This window comes from Grosmannia clavigera, assembly GCF_000143105.1.
Source record: "Grosmannia clavigera kw1407 unplaced genomic scaffold GCSC_140, whole genome shotgun sequence".
NCBI lineage: Eukaryota > Fungi > Ascomycota > Sordariomycetes > Ophiostomatales > Ophiostomataceae > Leptographium > Leptographium clavigerum.
The window spans coordinates 3,882,251-3,898,653 of NW_014040801.1; the positions used below are offsets into that span (position 1 = coordinate 3,882,251).

Sequence of the window (16,403 nt, forward strand, 5' to 3'; positions counted from 1 at the left end):
TTAATAAGCGCTGATCGCCGACGCAATATCCCGAGTCCTCCGGAGCCCCTATGCATAACACTACGTCGTATAATACGCTGCTGTAAGAGGCCGCCAGGCTCTGCCACGAGGGTCACGCGTCATTTTAGGGGGATCCAAACTACTCCGTACGTCGTATGGGTTAGGGCACGTGCTCGGCAACCCTCTCTCGTAAGGTGCGACGTACGAGCAATCTTAAAAGAGCGCTAGCATTAAAACGAGCACCGAGCCCGAACCTCGCCATGCATGTAAGCGTTGCAGTCGGAAAGTAAGATACAACCATCAGGACTTTGTACTCGTACGAAGTACGGAGAACTGCCAAGCGATCTGACAAACACAAACCACACTGCCCTGCACTTCAGTCCACAATGGCGACCGAACAGCACGGCTCGTCTTACCGCAATCGGTCCACGTCCCGAACGCACACTTCGCGTCCAACGACTCCGCTCCGACCGTCATCGCGGTCGTCGTTTCGCGAGTCTGCCCGCGGCAGCGTCCACGGTGACGCGTCCTTCCCACTCAACGCGTTCGAACCGGCGTTTGCAGAGCTCTCTGACGCCATGGCTGATCTAGAGGCAAATATGATGCATTACCAGCTGATGCACGAGAGCCTGTCACGGTTCAGTGAGAGCTTTGCTAGCTTCCTCTATGGGCTTAATATGAATGCCTATTGTGTGGACTTTCCCGAGGTGGGTGGCCCACAAAGAGCACTCCTGTTACGGGGGGAATTGAAGCTGATAATTGTCTTTCAGGGGCCCATATCTGAGTCTTTCCGAAGAGCGAAGCAGAGGGACGAGAGCACGACTGTAGCGAATATCCGACAGGAATCCGAAGGAGGTGAGCGGATGAGTCCTTGCTCGCACCCGTCTTTGTGAAGAATGGTTTATATTAATAAGCCTAGGAGCAACACAATTACGAGAAAGGATAATGGGCGACCTGGATGGCGAGACGACCTTCATGTAAGTTGGTGGAAAGGTCCGCGTCTGTAAGCGCTCCTTCTGACCTTGAACCGATTATATACAGGACTACAGACACATCGTTTATCGAAAACCCGGCGACATCCTCTAAGAACTCGTCCAGACTCCAAACGCCCAAACCAGCCACAAGGGGTTCTGCGACAGCTACGGCGCGCGGTGGACGCGGTGGACGTGGTGGGACCGGGACCCGAGGCACCGCAAGCACCCGTGGAGGCCGACCAAGCGGGCTGGGAAGACCGAGGGGCAGAGGCATACGGTGAACGTGTGGGTGGGAGGACTGGGTAATGGAAGCGCTGATGCCCGGTTAATTGCATACCCCGACAAGTGCAATCAGCAATTGCGGCTTCGTCGATTTCGCCCCATAACGCCAGCTGCTTCGTAACGGTTTTGTAAATGTGTTGATTCCAGACGCATCTAACCCGGCCACAGACATGGCCGCTGTTCTTCGTTATGTTGCCGGCACAAAGAAGTCGCCCAAGGGAACGCTGTACCTCCAGTGTCATATCAAACCCGGCGCCAGCAAGATTCGTCAGGGCGTGACGGCTGTGACGGATGATGCCATCGAGATCTGCGTGTCAGCCCAGCCGCGTGATGGAGAGTCGAACAAGGCCGTACTCGGTGTCCTCTGCAAGGCGAGCGCCTCTCGGCTTCCTGCCCCCAGCACAACGATGTGGTGGCTGTCTTGCTGACCTGGTTGCAGGTTCTCGATGTGCCCAAGTCTAGCCTGCAGATCACGCGCGGCCTCAAGTCGCGAGACAAGACCGTGGCCGTTGCAGGTTTGTCTGAGACAGACGACAAGGCGCAAGAGTTGTTGGACCGCGTAAAGATACTCTTGTCCAACGCAGCAGGCGGTAGCAGTTCTTCTGCCCCCTAGATTGGCAATGTCCTTCATCTGCTAAAAGGGTGCTGGATCGGATGAATGCGCAGCGACGATTGCTACTCACCCCTGATATGATGGGTGCACTACCGGGAAGCACGAGAAAGAAGTTGAGCGCATATTGTCGCGAGAGAACTATCTGATTCTGCATGGCATCCTGAATGGGTTTGGTCTTCGCTGGACACCATCCCGCTCGTAGGTGAAGACAATATCGAAGTTCAGGCATATTTAAATGACCTGCACAAGGATTAGGCAAGCCGAGTTCTGATGCATACTCCGTATGTTCGTAGAATACGGAGTATAAGATATCTTACTCCGTACATTTGCTGTGCTGTAGCAAGGCAGGGCCACTCTTGATTGGCTGTCACACCATTAATGTCCCCCGCAACCCACATCAACGTCACTGGAGCAGAAACAAGCTTCCCCATTTTGCGCCTTTCCCGCAACTCCCCAGATTTGTTGCAACCTCCCATTGTAACAATTAAACATGGCCTCCCGACTCTTCCGACCTACCGCCTCCATCGGCCGTTCAGCCGTGGCCTCGCGTGTGGCTGCCGCCAGACAGTTCCATGCGACTCGTCCGGCCTTTGTCCACGTTGGTCAGAAGGTTCCCAGCATTGAGGTCTTGGTCGAAAACAGCCCCGGAAACAAGGTCAACCTGGCCGAGGAGTTCCAGAAAGGTGACGGCCTCATCATTGGTGTACCGGGCGCTTTTTCGGGTGCTTGCTCGGAGAAGCACGTTCCCTCGTACATCCTGCACCCCAAGCTCAAGGAGGCTGGCCAGGTTTTTGTCGTCTCCGTTAACGATGCCTTTGTGTAGGGTTTTATTTTACGTTGTCTTGACTATTTTCTTCCAACTGGCTAATTCACCACCTCTCTCCGATTACAGCATGAAGGCATGGGGCGCCTCGCTTGACCCAACCGAGCAAACCGGGGTATGTCAGGACAGATACCAGGTGGAGAAGCCGTCGTTACAGCGGAGCAGAGCTAACTTCCGCTGCGCCTACAGATCCGGTTCCTCGGCGACCCGGCCGGGGAGTTTACCAAAGCGCTGGATCTCGATTTTGACGCCACGCCGATTTTTGGAAATCCGCGGTCGAAGCGCTATGCTCTCGTCATCCGTGACGGCAAGGTCGAGAGTGCCCACGTCGAACCAGACAACACCGGAACAAACGGTGCGTCCTGCGCGTCTTCCACTCCTAACAAGGTATTCGCTAACTTATTTGTTTTTTCAGTGTCGCTGGCGGACAACGTCCTCGGGGCCAAGGTAAGAGCGTCCTACTGCCCAATCACATCCGTCTATGGCATTCCATGTGACTAATACAGCCATATTTGAAGGATTGGTGAAGGACTTCCAAGACTACGAATACACCCAGGCGATCCAACGGGAGCATAGTCGACAATCTGTGTACGAGTACATCGACAAAGTTTTCAGTCGTAGACATTAGTCAGTCTTGCCACCGCGAGTTCCGTGGGAGTTTGCGTACTCCGTGCGCACTCGTACACGTGATGCAAATGCCTGTCTCAACACTGTGCAAATTCACGCTCTTTCAGGCAGCCGTAGTGGCCATACGTGCTAAAACCATCTAAATCCGCCCCCTCTTAGACGCCCTCCCAGCCTCGAAACAGTGGGCCCGGCCCCTTAGATAGGTAATCAATGACACTGTAGAGGGGCTGCCGCCTTGCCGTCGCGAGTCAGCCGTCGACGAAGTTACTTCCCCTTCCTTCTACTACTCGAACTCTGTCTTCGCCATCGATCTTGACATCGCAACAATAAAACGAGGCATCCGCCCTTTTCCAGGACTCACCACTTCTATCGATCATCACTCTTGCTTGTGTCTGTCTTTTCCACAAAGCAGCAGCGGCTACTTTCTCCATCGTTTATGACGAAAGTCGACCCGTTCTGCATGTCAAAGCATCATCTTTCTCGGCGACCGACCTTCTATTTCCCCTGCCCTCCCTAAAAAGAACAATATTGTGTGGCTCGTCGACTTGTTTTGACGAGCCTGAGAAACCCTCACCATTGCTCCACGACCCCCAAAGCGGAAAGCCGCTGAGGCGACGACAGCCGTCGAGGGCCGTTCTCTTCGCCAGAGGAGACTCCCCCCAGAAGGCAGGAAGGACGCAGCGACTATATCCGTTGCCTCCCAGAGAAAGAACGCGGCAACGGAGAAAGCGACAGCGGCGGAGGCGGTGGTGACAGTAGCAGCAGCAGCAGCAGTATCACCGCCCTTGTCCGCCTTTTCAAAAGGACCACCCACGCCCCAGACTACAACCTCCAACGCCATGGATTCCGACGACGATATGATGTCGAACCTGTCTAGTGATGACGATGTTCTGCAAGACGATAGCGATATCGACGACCTATCAGGAGGCGAAGGTAAGCTGGCGTCAAAGCATGGGACTTTCCGCTCTCGCTGTTGTATTGTGCTTGTGGTTGAGCAGTCTGCTAACTGTGGCCGGGAATCGGTAGATTTCGATGACTTTGGCATGGAGCCTGAGGACGCGGATATGGGCCTCGATAAGGACGGCTTGGACGACAAGCAGAGAAAACCGTACGATGTTAAATACACGGTCTATGAGCCTAAAGACATTCGGAAGCAGCAGGACGAACTCATCAACGACGTTGACCTCATCCTAGAGATGCGTCCAGAAGATGCAGCGATCCTCCTTCGATACTTTCGCTGGAACAGAGAACGTTTGATCGAGGAGTATATGGAGCGCCCGACCAAGGTGCTGGAGTCGGCAGGCCTCGGGCCCAGCAGTTCGGCACTCCCCAAGCTCGAGGTCATTCCTGGGTTTGTCTGCGACATTTGCTGCGAGGACGGCCGTGGGCTGAAGTCGTTTGCGATGAAGTGCGGCCATCGCTTTTGCGTCAACTGCTACCGCCAGTATCTGACGCAGAAGATCCGAGAGGAGGGCGAGGCAGCACGAATACAGTGTCCATCAGATGGCTGCGGCCGGATTATCGATGCCAAGTCGCTGGATGTGTTGGTGACGCCCGAGCTGACGGACCGCTATCACGAGCTGCTCAACCGCACGTACGTGGAGGACAAGGACTCACTCAAGTGGTGCCCTGCGCCCGACTGCCAGAACGCGGTGGACTGCCACGCCAAGAAGAAGGACCTGGACCGGATGGTGCCGACGGTCGAGTGCCATTGCGGTTATCGGTTCTGTTTCGGCTGCAGCCTAACGGACCACCAGCCGGCACCTTGCAGGCTCGTGAAGCAGTGGCTCAAGAAGTGCGCGGACGACTCTGAAACGGCCAACTGGATTTCGGCGAATACCAAGGAATGCCCCAAGTGCAACTCAACGATCGAGAAGAACGGCGGCTGCAACCATATGACATGCCGCAAGTGCAAGCACGAGTTTTGCTGGATGTGCATGGGGCTCTGGTCAGAGCACGGCACGAGCTGGTACAACTGCAACCGATTTGAGGAGCGGAGCGGCACGGAGGCACGGGATGCGCAAGCTAAGTCTCGTGTGAGCCTGGAGCGGTACCTCCACTACTACAACCGGTACGCCAACCACGAGCAGTCGGCGCGGCTGGACAAGGACATCTACAGGCGGACGGAGAAGAAGATGGTGCAGCTGCAAACGTCGTCGGGCATGTCGTGGATCGAGGTGCAGTACCTCAACGCAGCGTCGCAGGCGCTGCAGACGTGCCGACAGACGCTCAAGTGGACGTACGCCTTTGCCTTTTACCTGGCGCGAAACAACCTGACGACAATGTTTGAGGACAACCAGAAAGATCTGGAAATGGCGGTAGAGGCGCTGTCGGAGATGTTCGAGCTGCCGGTGGGGGATTTATCTGAGGCGAAGATGAAGCAGCAAATCATCGACAAGACAGCATACTGCAACAAGCGGCGGGTGATTCTGCTGGAGTACACGGCGGACAACCTCTTTCAAGGTGAGTGGTTGGTTGACACCGGGTTTACAGAGCGCAGGACGCTGACAACGGGGCAGGCCGCTGGACGTTCAACTCGATGGAACATGCCGAGCCGACCGCTTCGGCCAAGACAACGGCGGCGGCAGGTGGCAGCCGGCCGTAGAACAAGACGGGCAGTTGATGGATGCGCCAGTGCAGACGAGCCATGTGAGGCTAGTTTGACGGGCTGGCGGTTGACAAGCAGACATTACCACATTCAGATATTAGATTGCATGTATCTCGGAGTGCTGCGGCATCTGCGAAGTGGGTGAAGAGCGCGGACCCCACAGGTGATTGATTTCCTTTGGTCTTCTTTGCTTTTGCTCTTTGCTTTACTCTTTGCTCTTTGCTCGTTGCGCCTTTTTGGAAGGAACGGTGAAGTCCATGACCCGTTTGTGGAGTATACAGGGAGCCGATGGATGGGATGTTTAGGATTAGCGTTGCGGAGGGTTTGCCAGCGTAGCAAGGCCCTCTGCATAATGAACTTTTTCTTGACTTATTGCTGAACTGTGACCGGCCATGAATGGCGTTATTTTTCCCGCAGCTGGCTCGAGGGCTGATGGGAAGAAAGCTTTGCCGAACATGGGCCGAAATCGGAAATACGGGACGTGGGGAAAGCCAGGGTCGGAAGAGGCAGGCACTAGCGGAATTGGCACAGCGGTTGTAACTGCCGTGTTGTAGGACCGAACGGCGATGGAGTAGGAGCTGTCTCCTCACCTTTTATTGGGTGCAGCTCGGCTGCTGCGTGAAGCCAGAGCTGGGATCGGCTGTGATTTCTTCCTCGCCTTGTGCCGGTTTTCTGTTACCCGGCTCCTCCTCGTGGCCGGACTGTCTTTTCTCGGGCTCTTACACATCCCTTCTCAGTTTTCATTCGTCTCTCCTTCCCCTCTCATTTCAGCTTCGCCCTGCAACCGGCAGTCGATATAGAAAGATGCGTTCTGCTACGACGTGTCTGAAAGGCCTGCGGGCCTACTCGAAATACGGCTCGAACGTGAGGCTTCTCTCCCTTCTCTCTGGCGGACGCACACAGCTAACGTGGCCAAGCACGCCGCCCTCTTTGCACGGGCTTTCTCGGCGACAGCCCGGCGTCCCCGGATCGACAAGGTGCTGCCGTCAGCGACGGAGGCCATCAAGGACATGAAGCCGAACAGCATCGTGCTTGTGGGCGGGTTTGGGCTGGCGGGCGTGCCAGACACGCTGATCAAAGCGGTGCTGGAGAAGTCGGACATCAAGGGCCTGACGGCAGTGTCGAACAACGCAGGCACAGACAACCACGGTCTCGGCAAGCTGCTGCAATCGAAGCAGGTGTCCAAGATGATTGCATCGTACATTGGCGAGAACAAGACGCTGGAGCAGATGTACCTCACGGGCGAGATAGAGCTGGAGCTGACGCCACAGGGCACGTTGGCAGAACGCTGCGCGGCCGGCGGACGGGGCATTCCGGCCTTCTTCACGCCAGCAGCTCTGGGCACGGTGGTGCAGACGGGCGAGCTGCCGCTGCGCAACAACCCAGACGGCACGCCGCTGCAGTTCTCGAAACCCAAGGACGTGCGCGTGTTCAACGGCAAGCCGTACCTGCTGGAGGAGAGCATCGCGGCAGACTACGCGTTTGTCAAGGCATACAAGGCGGATCGGCTGGGCAACTGCCAGTTCCGGCTGGCGGCACACAACTTCAACGGGGCGATGGGCCGCAATGCCAAGATGACGATCGTGGAGGCCGAGCACATTGTGGAGCCGGGCGAGATCCCGGCAGAGGCAGTGCACCTACCGGGCATCTACGTGAAGCGGGTGGTGCAGAGCACGGCGACTAAGGAGATTGAGAAGCACGTGTTCACGCTCAGCCCGGAGGAAGAGGCCGCAGAGCTGCAGAAGGCGCTGGGCACGGGGGCGACGGCAGAGAAGCGCAACCGGATCGTGCGGCGGGCAGCAAAGGAGTTCAAGAACGGCATGTACGCGAACCTGGGCATCGGGATGCCGATGCTGGCGCCCAAGTTTGTCGGGCCCGAGATCGAGGTGCAGCTGCAGAGCGAGAACGGCATCCTAGGACTGGGGCCGTACCCGCGACGCGGCGAAGAGGACGCGGACCTGATCAATGCCGGCAAGGAGACGGTGACGCTCAAGGACGGCGCCTGCGTCTTTGGCAGCGAGGAGAGCTTTGGCATGATCCGCAGCGGTCGCATCGACCTGACCATCCTGGGCGGCATGCAGGTCAGTGCCTCGGGCGACCTGGCCAACTGGATGCTGCCCGGCAAGGTCAAGGGCTTTGGCGGCGCCATGGATCTGGTCAGCAACCCGTCCAACACCAAGGTCGTCGTTACTATGGAGCATACCGATCGCAAGGGCAACCCGAAGCTGGTCAACCAGTGTGCCTTTCCGCTGACCGGCAAGGGCTGCGTGTCCATGGTCATCACAGAGCTGGTGTGTTTATTTATTTCTTCACTCTCTCTTTCTTCCTCCCTCTCTCCCCCTCTTTTTCTCTCCTCTTTCCCTCTCCCTCTTCCTTCACTAACTTTCTAGGGCGTCTTCAACATCGATGCCAAGACTGGCCTCACCCTTAGCGAGATTGCCGACGGTGTGACTGTCGAGGAGATCCGCAGCAAGACGGGCGCGCCATTCCACGTGGCCGAGGACTTGAAGCCGATGCTGTGAGCGCGATGTAGAGCTGTCCGATAATGTACATATACAATGAATTATACAATGAAAAGGGAACCCATCTGTTCCTGTACATATCTTACTAAGCAATGCGACCTGCTGTTGCCCTCTTGTGTTGTTAACCGCATCGCTCTGTCCTCATTGGGCGAGATTAGCTAACCTCCATTCAGTTCGACGAAACGGATCCTCAACAGCTCAAAAGAATACACTATTATTTGAGAGATCTTTTATTTGACAGTTGCCCAGGCCATGCGTACCAACAATGACCGTTCACTCCAGACACACAGACTTGGGCTGGGACCTACGAGGTCAAGACTGGACGCCCTTGACACGGTTCCCACGGCCGTCCCGCGGCCCCAGATCGCTGGCCGTGATGGCACTGGAACATGTGGCCCACGGCATCGGTCAGCTGGGCTCTGGACACGTGGGCGGTCTCTCTGTGCAGTCGGCTGACAGGCTGCGCATGCTGTTGTCCAGCCGGTATGTCAGTCCCTACGACTTGGACGCGTCCACAGGACTGACCTGCACATAGCGGCGAATTGTCTCTCCATGCGTGGAAATTGCTGTTGCGCCATCTGCCAGATCCGGCGTATCACGAGGATGAGCTGGATTCTGTCCGCTGGCGGTACTGTCTTGTCTGTCCTCGGCCGCAGAGCCAGCTGTGTGTCTTCACGCGTCCGCTCGGCGCGCCCGCGGTCGAGTTTATCGCCCACCTACGCATCACGACGTCGTCCGACAACGCTCTCTTTGGCACTCACGAGCTACTTGCTCTGGCCGCGCTGCCGAACCTCGGCGTGCTCGAGATTCTTGACAGCAGCAGCAGCAGCAGCAGCAGCAGCAGCAGCAGCAATATCGGCACGCACGAAGTCTCCGACCGTCTCATCAAGGGCTGGAGCCTGTGTCCGGACCCGTTCCCCGCGCTTTGTGTCCTTAGGCTCTGGGGCTGCTACGACACGCTGACGCCGGCATGCCTGTCGTCTGCGACCTGCCTGCCGGTCCTCGCTGTCCTGGACCTGTCCGTTGGCAACTACCATACGGCAGGCTGGCGCGACGGGTCAGAGCCCGCGGCTGCAGCGTTCGGCTGGAGGTGTTCTGCGCCGTCCTGCCAACGCGGGCTGCCGGGGGATGACAGCCTTGTGCGCATGCTGCACGCTACTCTAGGCACGTCGGACGACAGCCTGGACAGAGATGCTGGATCCCGAGGACGAGGCGGCGAGCGGGACGATCAACTAGCCGACATGACCTCTGCATGGGCTTTCGAGCTTTACTCGTTTTTACGGGCGCAGGGCTACTCGCTCGACCAGGCGACATTCCCGACCGTCCGGCCGTTTGCCACGCTGAGCCTCGGCCAGGACCGGACAACGAGACCGGGACCGGCTGATGAACGCCTGCTCTTCGTGCGCACACCCGCATCGATCCGGGCTCACACGGCACAGGCAGAGATGCAGCGAAAAACCGACGCCACATCGTCTAGGCAAGCTACGAGAAAACGGCCGAACAATACCCAGCAACCGCGGCTGAGAGCCAAGAAGAGCAGGGGCGCCAACGTACGCGACATGCTTGCATCCCTGAGCGGGGGGGTAGACAGCTGCAAGAACAAGTCACGAATGGATGTATCAACAATTCAAATTTCTCTAGGCGCCACTCCAGACAAAAGTCCGTAAAGACACCCAAAGGGTAAGTAGTCGACGTGTTTCTTCTCTCCTCCAATTTCCCCTCCAAGACCTGCCACTGAGGCGGCTAAAGCCAGAGTGAATATGAAGGATTTTCAGTTTTTATGAAGAGAAAGAGGAGGAAAACAGGAAAGAAAAAAAACCAGAGGCGGACAAATTATAGTGTGGGCGATTTGCGCGCTAGCGAAAAGACCCGCTTATTAAGTCAGTCAGTACTGGTTTGATGCATCTTTGGCAAAGTTGCCTCGCAGGCGTAAGATGCTTGTATGGGGCGCAGCCACGACCTGCAGGTGATCCATGGTAATAACGTCATGCTGCACCACTCAGAGAGGCTGTGCCATGCGTCGAAAGGACTACAAAGCTTACAAGCTCACGGCTGCTTGTGCATCTAGTTCACAGCCTCAGGATGGATTTGATCACGTGGGAGAAATGAGAGCAAAACGCGGATCTTATAATGCATAAGTGCATATTCGTTTCCCACCCCGCCTTCATGGTCGTGTCGACACTATAAAACCCTGCCCCTCTCTCGCCTCACCTCATACCATCACTCGTGAGCAACGCTTTTCTGGGCTACTTATTCTCCTGTTGCTCTGATTTCCTTGGATTCGCACCGCCCGGACTCTCGGCCCTTTCCTGCGACCATCTGTACAAGGAAAACCTGCTCGAAAGCCATCCTCCATCTATTTCCGCCTTCTTACTCTTCCACATCCAACATGGTCGGCAGTGTGCAGCCCGGAGCGAACTCGCGTGGTCGCGGCGGCAAGTTCCGCAAGTTTACTCGTGGAGGTAAGGTGATGTACCCTTGTTTGTCGCTTCCGGCATTTCTGACAGTCTGACAGGCGGCAAGCACTTTTCGCGTGACCTGCGACCTCTCGACGCGGACGGCAACGAGATCAGCATGTGGGCCGAGGGTGCGCAGAAGAAGGACAAGGGATCCGACGACGACTCAGAGGAGTCGGAGGAAGAGTCGGAAGAGGAGTCAGACGACGAGGGCGCCGCATCCAGCGCGGCCGCAGTAGCAGCAGCGGCGGCATCGCGCGAGGACCGCAAGAAGGAGAAGAAGGCACGCAAGGAGGCAGCGATTGCGCGATCCAAGGGCCGGGCGGTACAGGTGGGTGACCTGCCATCGGACGAGGAGGAGGAGGAGGAGGACGACGACGATCTGCCGGCCAACCCGAACCACAGCAAGGCCAGCCGCAACCAGACACAGGCCGGCGCGGCTGATCCACATTCGGCGGCCAATGCGGCCAATGCGGCGGCCGATGCCGTCAAGGAGCTCAGCCTCGGCAGCAGCAGCAGCGCGGCTGCCGGCACGCCCAGCCGCAAGGAGCGTGAGTCCATGGAGGCGCTGCAGGCCAAAGAGCGCTACCGACGCCTGCACGAGCAGGGCAAGACGGACGAGGCCAAGGCGGACCTGGCTCGGCTGGCGCTCATCCGGGAGAAGCGTGAGCTTGAGGCGGCTCGGAAGCAGGTAAGCAACGAGACGGACAGAGGAGAGAAAAGAAGAAAGAGGAAAGAAGAAAGACACGTGACATGCTGACAAATTGTACAGGCCGAGAAGGAGGCTCGAGATGCGGCCGAGGCGGCCCGGAGAGACGGGACCGAGGCCAAGAAGCGCGAGGCTGCCCTGGGCAAGTCGGCCAAGGCAAAAGGCAAGAAATAAGAGGAGTTCACGCGTGATTGTGCCGTCCAGTCTAGCTGCTATCGTACAACCTTCCATTCCATACAGAGACCCTTTGTCCTGTCAATGCCGTTCCTATGCGTCTATGTCCGATTGTGCATTGTTGTCGCTTTCCTGCGCTTTCGCTGAAGCTTTTGACTTCAACTCCGCCCACCCACCTACATTCCCGCCAGCCCGTCGGATCCGACGCTGTCGCGCCAGAGCTCGTCAAAGTCGACGCCATTCCGGCTAAAGAGCGCGCGCACTTCGGCAGCCACAACGGCCTGACGTTGCTCATCGCCCAGGCCGCCTGGTTTGGCCACCTCGCGCTGGATGATCTCGATCCAGCGGAAAAAAAGGTCCTCCTTGTCCATGGCTGAGAGCGCCTCACGGAAGGCAAGCACCTGCAGGCGCCGCTCATCGTTGGCCGCCTCGTCGCCAGCACTGGCACTGCCGGCACCCCCGACACCTCCGAGCACCTGCTTGTCCACCGTGACCCAGCCGTAGACGTCGTGGTGCAGCAGCACAAGCTTGCCAAAGGCCTCCAGCCCGACATCCTTCTTGTCGACCAGCGTGGTGGCCCACACCATCATCGCCCAATCGAGGTCCCAGCTGCCGTCCATGGTGAGGTATCCGGTCTTTTGCTCCAGCAGCGACGGCGCCGTCGCCTGGACGACGTAGCCCAGCAGCAGCCGCTGTCCCTGCTCGTCGGTCAGGAGGTCGACCTTTTTCGTCGTCATGGAGTCGATGCCGCCCGTTCGCGCCTCCGCATACCACGACCGGCTGCGCCGCACGTAGATCTCCTTGTCGCGGAAACCGACGGCCCAGCGCCACTGCACCGGGCTGCCGTGACGATTGCCGGCGACAAACTCGACGGGCCACGGCCAGACAAAGATGGCCAGACAGAGGTCAAGCATGAAGCTGAAGCCGCGGCGCAGCACCACCTCGGCCATCTTGCGCCACTCCAGGTCGACAGCCCGCAGCGTGGCCTCGTTGGCTGACCCCAGCGCCGTCTCGAGCAGCAGCCAGTAGTACGGCCCAATGTACCACACGCGCCAGACAAACAGCAGTGCCACGGCCACGTTCATGAGCACCGGCACTGCAAAGATCTTGCGCTTGAAGTCCCGCGGCCGCCCGTCCACGTGGACAATGTACACGTGGCGCGGCGAGAGCTCGTCGAAGAAGGGCCGCAGGCTGTCGGGTGCCTCCTGGAAAGGGTGCGGGAGCTCGGCCAGCGTTCGAGAAGCTGTCTTTCGGCCGGCCGACGTCCGGCTGGTCGACGATGCAGCAGCCTTGGCGTTTCGCTTGGGAGCCATGTCGATAACGGGGGAGGGGGGTTCGCGATCTGTCGATGCTCCGTCTCCTGACAAGTGGACAACACAAATCCCAAAATCGAATACTATGTACGTGTTCTGCTGACAAGGCGCTAAAGCCGCTGGAACCACTGTAATATCTTACTTTTAGTGGGCACCGGGGAGGATCCACTTTAAAGCATACAGCCTGCTAGATGCTTTTTGGTGCAGAATCTTCCCGAGACAGAGCTCTGGATGGAAACCGGCTTCACGTCTCAACGCCACCATGATACGAGGGCATCTGTGGAGGGTGAGCCAGGCGCTCTGGGGAATGCTCTCGACCGCTGTTCCGCTTTTGCTGACTCGCACAGGACCCCCAGAGGCGCTCCATCGCGATCGCAGCTAGTCTTCCGAGCTGCCGGCTTTCGACGAGGATCCCGACGACAGCAGCGACTGTGCGGTGGCAGTCGCAAGACCGACCGAAGCCGTTTCAGCCGTTTCAGCCGTTTCAGCCGATTCAGACGACGGCCTCACGCCAGAACCTGCCCGACGGCCCTCCTGCTAACCGGCCGTTTGGAGGCGGTCTTCCTCCGTCCAGGACCAATCGCCCACCGACACGAGAATGGGGCAAATTGCAGCAGCGCAGTGGTCCGCGTCGGGGCAAGACTCCCCATCAGGGCGGTGGTGCGTCGGACGGCAGCCCCCTGCAACAGCTAGCACGTGACATGACCAAGCCGTCGCGGCCAAAAGCGTCGATGCTGGGCTTTGAGCCCATCCGCAAGGCACGAGGTGGCGGGCCACCAGGCCGCGACCGGAACGAGCAGCGACGGCCAGACGACTTCTTGGCGGCCTTTGGGGCCCGTGACAGCCCCAGCAGTGTATCGCGAACAGCTCGTGCACGCACGCCCAAGGCCGACCGTCGAGACCGAGACAGCGGCGGCAGCAGCAGCAACGACATCGCAGCCAACCTGACGGCAGACGGATGGGACGACGAGAAGATAGAGTTGGAACTGCAGTCGGAGTTCTCCGATGTACCGCTGCTGTTTGGCGAGGGCCCACTCCTCACGGATGGACCGCCGACCAGTGCGTATGAGCATCACCGCAAGGGCCGCAAGGAGAAGGTGGTGGCGGCGGAAAAGACGGGCAGAACAAAGGCCAAATCACGGCGCCGGAGTTCGTATGCGCCTGACGAAGACGACGAGTATGATGAGATGACGGAACGGGCGGAAGAGCGGCGGCAGCGCAAAGAAGAAAAGCGACGACAGCGCGAGATGGGCGCAGCAGCTGCTCGACAAGGCCCGATTCCGATCCTGCTGCCCGCATTCATCAGCGTGGCCAATCTGGGCACAGCGCTGCGGGTGCGACCACACGTCTTTCTGCAGCAGCTGGCCGAGCTGGGCTTCGACGACATCACGCTCGACAACATCATGACGGGCGAGACGGCCGCGTTGGTCGCACAGGAGTACGGCTTCGAGCCGACAGTGGACCTGGGCGAGGCAGTGGACCTGCGACGCCAGCCAGCAGCAGCAGAGCCATCAAAGCTGCCGGAGAGGCCGCCCGTTGTGACCATCATGGGCCATGTGGACCACGGCAAGACGACGATGCTGGACTGGCTGCGCAAGTCATCAGTGGCGGCACAGGAACATGGCGGGATCACGCAGCACATCGGAGCCTTCTCGGTCGAGTTGTCAGGCGGCAAGCAGATCACCTTCCTGGACACGCCAGGCCACGCGGCCTTTCTGACGATGCGGCAGCGCGGCGCGCTGGTGACAGACATTGTGATCCTGGTGGTGGCGGCCGACGACAGCGTCAAGCCGCAGACGCTGGAGGCGCTCAAACACGCGCGGGCAGCCCGCGTGCCCATCATCGTGGCCATCAACAAGGTGGATAAAGACGAGGCGCGCATCGACCAGGTGAAGAGCGACCTGGCCCGCTACGGCGTCGAGCTGGAAGACTATGGCGGCGACGTGCAGGTGGTGTGTGTGAGCGGCCGCACGGGTCAGGGCATGGCCGACCTGGAGGAGAGCATCCTGACACAGGCCGAGATGCTGGACGTGCGAGCTGAGCGTGACGGCCTGGCCGAGGGTTGGGTCCTGGAGTCGAGCGTGAAGGACCGTGTAGGTCGGGCGGCATCGGTGCTGGTGCGGCGTGGAACTCTGCGGCGTGGCGACGTCATCGTGGCCGGCATCACGTGGGCACGTGTGCGCGTGCTGCGAAACGAGGCCGGCGTCGAGATCGACGAGGCGCCACCGGGAACGCCGGTCGAGGTGCTCGGCTGGAAGGAGCTGCCGGATGCCGGCGACGAGGTGCTGCAGGCGCCGACCGAGACACGAGCCAAGGAGGCCACGGCGTACCGTCTAGAGGCACGCGAGCGTGGCCAGGCGGCAGCAACGGAACAGGAACGGCAGGCGAGCGAGGTGGCTCGAGTCGAGGAGAAGGAGAGGGCCGAGAACATTAAGTCCGAAAAATCCGAAAAATCCGAAATTGCCGAGACTGAGGCCGAAACGGCCGGTCCCTCGACGGTCAATTTTGTCGTCAAGGCCGACGTCATGGGCTCGGTCGAAGCGGTCGTGGCGGCCGTGCTGGAGATTGGCAGCCACGAGGTGCGGCCGCAGGTGTTGCGAGCAGCTCCAGGCCCAGTGACCGAGTCGGATGTCGAGCACGCTGCTACCACTGGCAGTGCCATCATCAGTTTTCACGGTGGCACCGTGCAGGGCACCATCCGCCGCATGGCCAAGGATGCCGGCGTGCCACTGCTGGAGCATTCCGTCATCTATCACCTGATCGATGAGGTCAGGGACCGGCTGTCGGCCCGTCTGGCCCCGACTGTTACCACGCGCGTGCTCGGCGAGGCAGAAGTCCTGCAGGTCTTTCCCATCAACGTGCGCGGCCGGCTTTTCCGCAACGTGGCTGGCTGTCGTGTGCGCAACGGCCTGGTCACGCGGAGTGGCCGGTATCGTGTGCTGCGTGGAAAGGAGGTGATCTTTGATGGTGAGTATGGGATGAGGGTGAGGGTGAAAAGCAAGCCGCTGACTCCACAGGAAAACTCGAATCCCTCAAACAGGGCAAGAAAGATGCCAGCGAGATGCGCAAAGGCACCGAGTGCGGGATCTCGTTTGATGGCTGGGGCGATTTCGCTGCCGGCGACACGATCCAGGCGTACGAGGAGATCCGCGAGAAGAGGACGCTCTGAGCTGGCTGGTGGCTGGCTGGTGGCTGGCTGGTGGCTCATAGGATGCATGCATGGCTGTATAACGACAGGAACGAGGCGCTCCGGACTGGGTATGGATGGCTGGGCTTGGGCCTGTAAAACACACCTCTTTGTT

General features: G+C 58.9%; 7 protein-coding genes across 7 annotated transcripts; 6 read left to right on the forward strand and 1 right to left on the reverse strand.

The window, feature by feature from the left end:
* Positions 1-386: 386 nt before the first annotated feature.
* Positions 387-1,869, forward strand: CMQ_350 (dash complex subunit; the record flags this gene model as incomplete). The annotated part of the gene is made up of 6 exons (XM_014317429.1): positions 387-707; positions 771-855; positions 920-977; positions 1,119-1,276; positions 1,425-1,567; positions 1,696-1,869. 6 exons carry the CDS (start codon positions 387-389, stop codon positions 1,867-1,869), a joined length of 939 nt encoding a protein of 312 aa, XP_014172904.1.
* Positions 1,870-2,359: 490 nt separating this feature from the next.
* On the forward strand, positions 2,360-3,219 carry CMQ_809 (tsa family protein; the record flags this gene model as incomplete). Its single annotated transcript, XM_014317888.1, has 5 exons — positions 2,360-2,688; positions 2,762-2,807; positions 2,882-3,047; positions 3,108-3,139; positions 3,199-3,219. 5 exons carry the CDS (start codon positions 2,360-2,362, stop codon positions 3,217-3,219), a joined length of 594 nt encoding a protein of 197 aa, XP_014173363.1.
* Positions 3,220-4,158: 939 nt separating this feature from the next.
* On the forward strand, positions 4,159-5,924 carry CMQ_1533 (ring finger protein; the record flags this gene model as incomplete). The annotated part of the gene is made up of 3 exons (XM_014318612.1): positions 4,159-4,252; positions 4,346-5,782; positions 5,839-5,924. 3 exons carry the CDS (start codon positions 4,159-4,161, stop codon positions 5,922-5,924), a joined length of 1,617 nt encoding a protein of 538 aa, XP_014174087.1.
* Positions 5,925-6,731: 807 nt separating this feature from the next.
* Positions 6,732-10,116, forward strand: CMQ_1313 (succinyl-3-ketoacid-coenzyme a transferase; the record flags this gene model as incomplete). Its single annotated transcript, XM_014318392.1, has 5 exons — positions 6,732-6,791; positions 6,845-8,218; positions 8,318-8,445; positions 8,732-8,932; positions 8,985-10,116. The coding sequence occupies 5 exons, from the start codon at positions 6,732-6,734 to the stop codon at positions 10,114-10,116; spliced, it is 2,895 nt and encodes a 964-aa protein (XP_014173867.1).
* A 722-nt stretch (positions 10,117-10,838) lies between these two features.
* Positions 10,839-11,788, forward strand: CMQ_768 (uncharacterized protein; the record flags this gene model as incomplete). Its single annotated transcript, XM_014317847.1, has 3 exons — positions 10,839-10,911; positions 10,965-11,596; positions 11,678-11,788. The coding sequence occupies 3 exons, from the start codon at positions 10,839-10,841 to the stop codon at positions 11,786-11,788; spliced, it is 816 nt and encodes a 271-aa protein (XP_014173322.1).
* On the reverse strand, positions 10,900-13,101 carry CMQ_1147 (uncharacterized protein; the record flags this gene model as incomplete). The annotated part of the gene is made up of 3 exons (XM_014318226.1): positions 10,900-11,070; positions 11,300-11,819; positions 11,969-13,101. The coding sequence occupies 3 exons, from the start codon at positions 13,099-13,101 to the stop codon at positions 10,900-10,902; spliced, it is 1,824 nt and encodes a 607-aa protein (XP_014173701.1).
* A 262-nt stretch (positions 13,102-13,363) lies between these two features.
* CMQ_1157 (mitochondrial translation initiation factor) lies at positions 13,364-16,270 on the forward strand (the record flags this gene model as incomplete). The annotated part of the gene is made up of 3 exons (XM_014318236.1): positions 13,364-13,387; positions 13,449-16,068; positions 16,119-16,270. The coding sequence occupies 3 exons, from the start codon at positions 13,364-13,366 to the stop codon at positions 16,268-16,270; spliced, it is 2,796 nt and encodes a 931-aa protein (XP_014173711.1).
* Positions 16,271-16,403: the final 133 nt, after the last annotated feature.